The following is a 10,554-nucleotide window of genomic DNA, read 5'->3' on the forward strand; positions in this document are numbered from 1 at the left end:
AGGTTACACTATAACTGATATAAAAATACTTCCCTGGTAGGTAAGTTTAAAAACTGGAGAGTCACTAGAAAGAGTATGGGAGTGTAAAAGCTGTCATCTACTGCAAAAGGAAAGCTCCTGGAGCTGACAAGACTTGGGTGTCTCTGTTGGGAATGCAGCTGAGGATGAGAGGTCCTCCCAAAGGATGTGGGTGAAAAGCTTTTCACATCAACCCCCCCCTACAGCAGGAAGGACGTTGTCTATTGCTGTGTAATTGTGAATATTTTATTGTTTGAACATTGGACAGTTTAACTGCTATAAAAACCAGCGTGTCATGTCACCCTGCACACGCCTGGAGCTGGCTTGTTTGGTTTTTTTTTTCAAATGTTGAATATGACAACGCATTTTAAAGATACTTCATGTTCTAGGAACTCCTGCCAAGTACTCGTTCACCCCTAAGAGCAGAAAGCCTGCTCATGCAGCTCCCATGCAGAGGAATTCAAAAGCATTTAGCAAATATTATCTGCCTAGAAATTAGTATGTGATGTGCAAAAGTATAGCCACAATTAGATAAAATATAGCAAAGATATAGCTTGTCGTAGCAGTTGCAAAAGGTGCCTGCTAGGTCTGAACCACAGAGAAATCAGCACTGACAAACGCAGACCTTACCATACTTTTGTGTAAGGGGTCCTTGCTCTGGCGCAAATAAAAGCGTGACTTTTGGCCTGCCAGCACAGCCCAGGTTCACTGAGGAGCTTTGGTTTTTGGACTCCATTTTAGGCTGGGACTCTTCAAAGCTCAGGTGCTGGGCTCAGGTGAAAGTCCTGGGGACAGGCGTGAGTTTTTTGTGTCTTCTCTTTCTTGTGGGACATGCTTTCATAAAGGCAGGCTCCAGAGCCCAGAATCCCCTCTTGAGCCCAGGTGCCAGCACCATTTCTTCCACAGAAGTGCATAGGGCTTGCTTTTATTTTTTCATAACAAAAGAGGCAGATTTTCATCAGGTCAGACCAAACACCCATCTAGTACAGTACCCTCTGACAGTAATTGATACCAAATATTCTCTTTCCTCATCTCCTGAACAAGACTAACACGGGATATTTCCTCTGCTATGCTCTCCCACTTCTGACATGAGATCAAGGCTTTCTGGTTGAGAAATTCCCATCAGGAGGTTATAACCCCATCTTCGTGTTAATAGCTCTCCATGGACTTTTCTTACTGGAATCTGCCTAATACTTTTTGAGCCCCATCAACAGCACTGAGATACTTAGTCTGACATTTAAAGCACTTACCAAGGAAGGTGGCTACCTCAATTGTGTTTCCCTCATGCCTGCAGGGACTCAAAACTGCCTCTGTCAGGAGAGTTACCTGAGGCTGCAAATCTTCCCAGTCTGTTGGATGGGCAGGTTTCTCTAACTACCTGATAGAGCAAAGCATCTTCATCTTCAGGCATATTTTTAATAGCCTCTGGGCAGATTCAGAGTGAAGATTAACAGCACAGAGTAACAGAGCAGTTGTCCAAAGCAGAGAGCAATTAGCTGGCCTAACGAGCAAACACCACAAGCAAGACTGTTCAAAATGGCACAGTGATGTTACATTGCCATCAGCACAAAAGTGAATTGTCAATGTGCGTTTCTTAAACCAATTATGGGAGTGAAAAGTCTGCATATTTCCTACACATTGGGTTCTGATCCATTAGTGAGGCTAACGAGTCTCAGGTGTAAGGTCCCTCAGAGCATGCACTGCTTCCTACTGGAGTGAAAGGGCACCTAGATCAGTCCCCCATAGTCAGCCGCATCTTCAGATAAGACCCTGCAACTCTCAGTCACAAGAATTTCATGGGTGTGTTTGCAAACAGATATGGACCTTAGACAGGGAGATCCCTGCCCATAAATTTAGCTTTATTTTATCACAAAAAAATGGCTCCTTTCCCAGTTCTTTAGTCAAGCCTTTAGTGAACCACACCCCTTCTCAGATCTGTCAAACATATCCAAATGATATTACCATGCTACTTAAAGGCAGATGGAAGCAGGTGGGGGAGCTGTCACAGCAATAGGCAGCAGCAACACAGCTCCCACAAGCCAAAGCAAGAGCAGCTTTGATTTGGCAAGGAAGAGTAATTAAGACAGGCTCCTCCAGGATCCCTGTGGCATTAGCTCCTCCAGTAGTACCTTTTACTTCCAATTTTGCCAGTTGAGCAAGCCCTGTTTCCTCTTGAGGGACTACCAAGGTGCTCTAGGAGAGGTGTGGTGATAGACTCAGAGCCTTCTCAGGTACAGTGCCACTGAGGAGTCACGCGGGGCGTGCATGGACGCTCCAGACGATGCTACAATCCCCAAGCAAGACGGGAAGGACGACATTTTCAAAATGCTTCCTGCGTGTAATAGCCTATGTTGATTTGCACAGGTCCATGCCTAAATGCAAATCCTTCACACATACTGACAGGTGGCGTCTTACACGCAGATACTAAAGGCTGGGTGTCACATATGTCCTGAAAATACCCCATTTGCCAGTGCACACTGGGCATTTGTGTGCATAAGTCTCACGAAGCCCAATTTGTACTGCCATTTTTGCCTCTCCCCAAATAGCAGACACTTCTTGGTATCACTTCTAGAAACTGTTATAGAGCATGCAAATGCCAGAAGGGACCAGCAAAGCCTTGGCAAGTGACCTTTCCCCAGCCTTGGGAACAAGCTGTGGACCTTTACGGTGACGGTTCTGATCCAAAAGCGAGTTAAAATTCTGTTGCTGGTTACTACTCTGGATTGTAGACTTGGGAAAGGTGTCGTATGACTGCTGCTTAACACGGGCGTTTGTTGAAGAAAACATTTTAAAAAAAGAGCTTGAATAGCTCTTAATTAAATGGGTTTGTATTGTGCTGGGTGAGGGTGTGCCCCATCCTGGCTGGCAAAGCGAAACAGGTAAAGAAAGGCCAAAGCAGTAACTAACACCAAAACGCAAGGAGGGAGGGGGGTGGCCCGCACACTTCAGGACTTAGAGCTATGGTCTTGTATGGTCTTAGAACAACCTTTGGTCTTGTTCTCAACACAGACAAAAAGCACAAGAGATTTCACTGGGCTTTATAAAGAAGCTGTTTAGCAGTAAAAGCTGATCTACAGGCAGAGGACAAAAGAACAATGGCTGTGCCGAAATGCTACACTGAGAGGTTCTGTAAGGAATGATTTTCGAGTCAAGACTGGAAAAGATCAAATAGCAGCTGAAAGGCAAGAATATACCAGGGAGGAGGGGAGAAAGGAGCTATACTGCTTCAGCACAAACAACTGAAAATACAGAATAAAAAATACATGTGTTATTAGGCGGCTCTTTTGCATTGTTAACTCTATTTGCCTTGGTAAATAAACTAGGAATTTACCTTTTTAACTTCCTCATCTTAGTGCAAATTTGACAGTTTGGAGTAACTACGCTTCCTTTTCTATGAGGTTTTACTGAGGCTTAGATCCACAAAGGTACCGAGACACCATTGAAGCAAGTGGAATCAGACACCTCAATGCTTTTGTCAATGTGACCCTTTGACTACACTGGAAATCTGCAGCTGGGCAAGGGGAGATACACACTCACACAACTACACTAGTTTAAATACACATCTTCGGTTAGAACTAAATTGTTTTTCCTTTACAGGAATGCCACGGGATGCCACTGCCACAAATACAACTACAATCCACTTCTGCCTGGCTCCATGGTTCTCGTTAAAGTTGCAGCCATAGTTTGCAATGCACGGCATCAGTAACTGTCCTGGAGGTAGCTATGCAATGACGGGTAAGTTTAAGTGATGCTAAAACTCCCACATATCTGAAGGTTCCTCTCAGGGATCTAAAACTTCAGAAAGCCCATTTGAACCTCTTGCCACCACTTATTACAGCTTGGTTTTCTTAGGCAGTTTTGGCATAGCATGATTTCTGGTCTCGGAGTAGATGTGTCAGTCTGTTTAGGTACTTATGAGCTTTACTGTAGCCCTGTATCTTGAATTTCCTTTCTTTAAAGTAGGGATGATGCATGTTTTTTTTTCAGGAAGATGAAAGGATCAGTCTTCAGTGGTGAGCTCCCTTCTCCAGAGTGCTCCACAACTGCAAGGTATTGTTATTAATTTGAGTTTAGGTGTAGGCATAGTTCATAGGAATATCTTCATATTTTGTGGAAATGTTTTGCAGGGGACAAGCCTGGCCAAATTTCTGTTCCAGCAGAAAAAAGAGAAAAACAATAAATAAAACTAGAGAGGTAATATATAGTGAATAAGATTACTCATTAAAAAGGTAACTGTATGGTAAATTATTATAGCAGAAAAATAAAAAGGTATGAATTAAAGAAGAATAGCTGTCTATAACAATAATATTTTACGTGCTTGAACTGATGATTTAAAATGGGACCTCAGCTTTCCAAAGCCGCAATGTGATTCCTCACTTTCTCACCGTTTTCCATTTCAGATGCAATTCAGCAGATGTTAATTAACACCCGCGATAGCTAATATGTTACCTAGAGGCATTTTCGTATCTACCGTTAGCCAGTTAAGAACTGAGCCAGGAACAAACCATAGCTTCCTGGCCTTGCAGGAAGAATTAAACCACCTTTAAATGCCCAGTGTAATGTCTAGTCGTTGGTTTGTCTCTTCCTCAAGAGAAAGCCATTGCAAAATGCTGTCTTTGTCTATTCTGTACATCTGCCTATTTCATAAATTCTACTTCTCTAGCTGATTTAGGGTCCAGCAAGGAGACTGCAATGACATTGGTATGCCAAGAAAAGAACCCAAAAAAAGAGAAGCCAGAAAATGATTCTAAGAAAATATGTGTTTTCTCCTCCTCCTCGCAGTGGTCTGAGCTACAGCATTTCTAGGAAGTACTGTTGGCAGGATTTCTCTTTCAAGTTTACACCATGTGGCTAGTCCTGAACCCAATGATGTTAAACAGGGCAGGTAAACCAACTCTGATTTTTGGAAACTTCTGTCACTGAAAGCACATGCCAAGATAAACACAAGCAAGGATGTGCAGACTATGAGGCTCCTTCTGTTTCTCAGGTAGTTGCATTTCCAGAATCAAGACTTGTTCATAAAATTGAGAGGTAACGTGCCCAGAAGCAGATGCAGAAACAGATCTGTTACAACTTTTCCTTTTCCCTTGGCCGCTGAAGTGCTGCCCAGTATCCTGTCACTGAGCAATTCTTGTGAGATGAGTGGACAGTTTATCTGCTCAAACATTTACAGGCTGAGAATAAAACAACGACCTGGAAAGCAAAATAGACTGAAGTCAGCAGTGAAAAGAAAAAAACAAGTGAGCCACCAAAGTTCAAGCATGCACGGTACCTCTGATTTTTCATTTCAACAGATATACGTAGGTATGGTTCTTATTTTCAGTAACGCAGAGGATCATGCTTTTTACCTCCTTAGTGTAAAAGGAACTACCACGATAAATGGCAACTTTGTATCGGGGGAAAGACCTGAGGCATTGCAAACAGGCTGCAGAAGATTCATGGCACAGAAAGGCTTGCGTCCGAGAATCAAGCCTATTTCACACATCCCAAAACATCTGATAGCCTGGTAACTAATAATACCCTGAAAAAACGTTCTAACTCATTTTTACTCACATGAAACGTGACGTTTAGATCTGATGAGGATTACTCACCAGAGTAAATTTTTCATTTAAAATCATGCCTTACAGCTATCACGGAAAGCTGTTTGCTATCCCCCAAACACGTATTATCTGACGTTATATTGCTTTATCTAGGTAAAAGGGGCCATCAATCAAATTTGTAAGCCGCAGCTGCTAATCAATATGCTTTAGTTGAAGACTACATCCAAATACTGCTTCTTAGAGCTATTTGTGAATTTCAGATGTGTTATTAAAGACAAAACAGATAAAGAGAAACTACTTCACTACTTCTGGCGTCTATAAAATTGAGCAACTTTATCCCTTTTGTTTTATTCTGAAATGAAAAATCACAGACAGCAGGTCTCCCATCTTATTTACAATAAATTAGTGATGAAGGGGAAAGGTTTGTTTTTCAAAATGGTGTAAATATATGGTCTCAAATATCATTCTATAACCAACCCTCTCTCCCCCCAGCTTTTAAAAGACATCTTAGAAAACACCAGGTTTGGGTTTCTTTCTTTTGCCCTACCAGATAGGATCCCAAAAGGCAGCAAAATGAGCTTCCAGTTTGTACCTGCACTTGAAACAGCTTGTCTTCCAATTAGAAATCAGATGTTTGAGTGAGCTAAATTAAACATGGACTTCAACGTGAAGCATCCAGCTGCGCTGACTAGGCCAAGGCTGGGAGTTCTGTCCTTCAGATTTTAGCCCTCATATGAGGTGATCTTGTTAATCGACAAGAGACTTGATATTTCAAATATAAAATTATCATTGGTTGCACTACAGTGATGACAGAACTTAAAAACAAAACAAAACAAAACAAAGAACCAAAAAACCCAAAAACCAGTGAAGACCCCTCTCCTCCCCAAAACAGTAAAGTCCCCCCTCCATTCTTTCAGTTCAGTTTAGTCATACCCTGACATAACATCTGAGGTTAAAAGTCTTGAGACTTTTAAGGCATTTATTCCAGTGTTTCCAATTTAGGATCATTTTCTGCAGGTGCTCCCTATAATCTTTGTTGAGGTCCAGACTGACCAGCCTACAATAGCAGGGAATGATTCACCAGGCAGCCACTCAGAGATTTATTTTTAGTTTTGGCAAGAGCAGGAATAAGCAGGCATATACTTTGCAAGTTTATTTGAAAAGTTCACTCTATTTACTAAATATTTATTTTTTGCCCCAAACCTGCAATCCTTAGTAGTATCTGGAATAATATTAAGAAAATTGCACTGCAACTGACGTAGCTGAGGTTGAACCTCATCTGCTTATTTCCGTTTATTTTGTCAATATGTCACTGCTTGCTTTTAAAAACAAACAGCAACTACTTTCTCAGCTGCCCTACTTCCTAAACTTACTTTCTGATGCATGATCTTTATGAAGGAGATGAGGAAAATACCTATATTAAGAATGCTGACAGCTGTTTAATAATTCAATGCACAGAAATGCACTATTGTTACAACTAAGCAAGTATTCTCCAGTACAAAAGAAAGGTCGAACTTTGTCCACTTCAAGGGTTAAAAAAAATAATTCAGATGCTCCATAAAATGCCGTCTTTTTCTGTATTGGCTTAATTCACTTACATGTGTATAGATGACTTAAAGCTTTATCTGATGCTCAGACTGAGAAACAAAGAGGACTATTTCTGCAGTACAAGTTGGTTATGGCCAACGGGGCTTCTCCCTCCTCGCTGTGGTACACAGGTCAGCGCCAATGTAAAGATATCGCTGCGTGGCCCTTGCACACAGGGTGGGGAAAGTGAGACGAGGCAGTCAGCCCGTTTTCTCATGGATCTAGTTTTTCAGCGGCTGCTATCAAATTCATTGAAGCAAGGATTTGACTGAGCAGGAAGATAGAATTACGTCTCCTTCCCACGGCTCAAGGTCAGGATAAAGATGGAGGATGGCTGCGAGCGAGTCATTTTCTGTGCACTTATTGACTTCGCATTCTGACTAAATTTCCAAGCTGAAAGTGCCATACACAAGGATTAAGACATGGCTAATATTTAGTCACATACTAACCAGTATTGATATCAAATCTTAACAGCAGCCATCCAAACAGCATACCAAGCTGCTTCTCAAATAAAACCCAAATTGGTAGGTATCTTGTGCCTAAGTAAAGACTTGCAGCTAATAAACCTGAGACATTTCTAAAGAGCAAATCGAGGTTCACTGTAGAAAGAGGTAGCTCACAGGTACAGAACAGAGGAAACTATTTTCACAGCAGTGTAAGGATTAAAAATGCAGAAAAGCATCTGCATGAGATGTATAAAATATTAGTCTGCACACTCCAGACAGTTCTGAGGATCTGACCCTCACAGAGCTCACACTAAACCAGACGTAGGAGTAAGAAACGCAGCAATGCAATATCTACTTACTTGTTCTTCCATTTTGGACACACATAGAAAAAAGGGGGTTTTTGGCCCTAGAATACATAAATACAGGCAGACTTTTTTTGCCTGTAACAAATACAAACATGTTGCCTTCCAAAGGTAGTATGACAATGCTGGCAGCAAAGCCACTACTTTCTGCCTCCTTTCCCCCTGCCCCGGGCTAACTGTAGCTGAAGTACGGTTCTTCCTCATCCGTCTCTCCGTTCCCAGCTTTTAAACTTTGCTCCTTCTCTCTCACACCCCTTTGTCTGCGGCTGGGTTTGCTCCAGTTGCTTCTTCTCAACAGAAGGATTTCAGATGCCCCTTGACTGAAGACACTCCACATAAGAAAAGCATCTCTGAGAAGGAACTTTTAAGAGCTTCCCCCACAACCCCCCCAGCTCTTTGCTTGGTCAGCATGTAGTCAGGAACATAAAAATGCAGCCCAAAACCAGTACCTTGTAGTTTTACTAAATGAAATTTTAAAAGCGTATGTCTGCGCATTGGTGGAAAAAAGCTTTTATGGAAATAGATTTGATGGTCCAGTCCCTTTGTCCTTGGGTTTCAGAGTCTGAAGGAGTAGCTGAGTGAAGGACCAGGAAGTACCAAAGCCAGCTAGGTTGTCTTGAGTATATCGCACAGGAGATTTCAAAGTTCATTACACATTATTATGCACATTGAACCATGGGGCACTTGCCCAGCAGCTACTGCATCATTTCAGTGATTGTCAGTGACTGGTTTAATCCTTATTTTCACCCAGAATTCAGTTCTCATCTCTTGTTTCCTTTCAGGCCATTTTTTATTTTTAATTGACCTTAAATCATTAGTTACAACCAAACAAAATCATAACTGCATAACACTTGACTGCTAGGAAATAATTTTCAGTCCCTGCCACTATGTAAATCTTATCTCACATTCAGAAAAAGTCTAAAACCATTTCAACAGTATAAAGTATATTGCAAATGCATTTAAAATAAATAAATCGGTTGTTGCTACATCATCTACTATCAAGAAATGTGTAATTGCTGAGTGTTTTTAGCCGAGTTTGCTCTGTAAGGCACACCACCAGTACAAATCTGGCTTATAGTTTACTTTGTCCAAAAATCCAGGAGCTGTTAGAGGGAGCTGATAGCTGCCCGAGTTAGAGTACAATATCTTGCTATCAAAAGAAATCCTGGGAATCTTTAACCGTGCTTCACAAGCCTCGGACACAGTAAACAGTAAAGAACACTTCCAGTGGTGCCCAAGCCTATTTCCACATTAGGAGTACAGCCCTGCCTGTGCTCTCCAGGGCTAGTCTCCTCTCCCAAAAGAGTATTTACATTTTATCATACAATTTCTTCATCAGAGCTTCATTATGCCAGTTATCACCAATTATGCAAAAATTATGTGTTCTCTGGGTAAACAGCATGAATTGCTAGACAATGACCAGCCTCCCTCTATAACACAGCTACGGGAGACCAGCCTCTGAAACACCTGCTTATCGTTGCACAGTAAGAAGAGGGAGAAAACCAGCATGGTCCTGCCTTTTACATATTTAAACGCAATATGAGGGGCACAGGTGAATGCAAGTGCCTGCCCCTCACAACACCTCTTTTTTGACCCCCGCAGAGGAAGGAGGATGGGTTCACGGCATGCCTGCTAACGGCAGGGCAGGAGCACATACAGCATGGCCGGAGGTCCTCAGCCCTGAAATTAGGTAAGAGCACTTTGTTCCCCGCTTCCTTCGGTAAGGCAGCATGTGAGATGAGAGCAGCAAAGCACCTTCTCGGCCAGAGAGCCAAGAGGAGCTGGGTCACAGGCCTGAGAAGTCAGCACGTTGGCTCCTTGCAAGGGCTGGGGGAAGGTACAGAGACCTCAGCGTCGGCCCTGGGATAGCACCTTTGAGTCCGCTCACCACAGTACAGGGAGTGGGGTGTTTATTGGTGTTATTTCGTTAAGACAAACACATAGTCTCGTCATCTGGGGGTTCGGTCTTGATGATGTTCATGTAACACAGCACACGATTCACACATCTGGTGGAGGTGCTGGGCTCCTGGTAGTGTCCAGTCAGGGCTGGGGAGGCCGCTGCCACGCACCTCCATGTCACCCACAGGGCCAAGCGAGGCCAACCCCAGCTGTGGGGCAGCCACAAGCTCTGGCTGCCTGTCCTGCTGGTGCTCCAGCCACCGGTGCAGTGGCGGCTCCTTACAGGGCCGCGGCTCCGGAGCCAAAGCCCTCCTGGGCTACTCGCCCCCTCGGGCGGCATGGCCCGTGGCGCCGCCGCCGTCGAAGACCTCGGGGCTGTCGGTCAGCAGCGAGGTGCGCACCTTCCGCCTCTCCTTGAAGCGGCCCGAGTGGGAGATGCGGAGGCTTCGGCGGTTGCCGCCGCCCGCCCCCGCGGCCTCGCCGCTGCCGAAGTGGGGCGTCTGCTCCTCCCGGCCGCCGGGGCTGGGGGGGGCGGCGGGGGCCTCGCTGGCGGCGGAGGGGGGCGGCGGGGCGGCCGCCGCTTCCTTGTGCTTCTTCTTGCTGGTCAGCGACTTCCACCAGGGCCCCGCCGAGCCGCCCTTCACGCCGGCGCGGGGAGCGGCGGTGGCCGCGGCGCTGTCCGCCATGTCGGGCTCCTGCGCG

The 10,554-nt window shown here is 44.2% G+C and overlaps 1 protein-coding gene across 1 annotated transcript; it reads right to left on the bottom strand.

The window, feature by feature from the left end:
- Positions 1–10,169: 10,169 nt before the first annotated feature.
- On the bottom strand, positions 10,170–10,538 carry PRR15 (proline rich 15). The gene has a single exon (XM_068405579.1). The coding sequence runs from the start codon at positions 10,536–10,538 to the stop codon at positions 10,170–10,172; it is 369 nt and encodes a 122-aa protein (XP_068261680.1).
- Positions 10,539–10,554: the final 16 nt, after the last annotated feature.

Source organism: Nyctibius grandis, chromosome 7, assembly GCF_013368605.1.
Source record: "Nyctibius grandis isolate bNycGra1 chromosome 7, bNycGra1.pri, whole genome shotgun sequence".
Taxonomy (NCBI): Eukaryota; Metazoa; Chordata; class Aves; order Nyctibiiformes; family Nyctibiidae; genus Nyctibius; species Nyctibius grandis.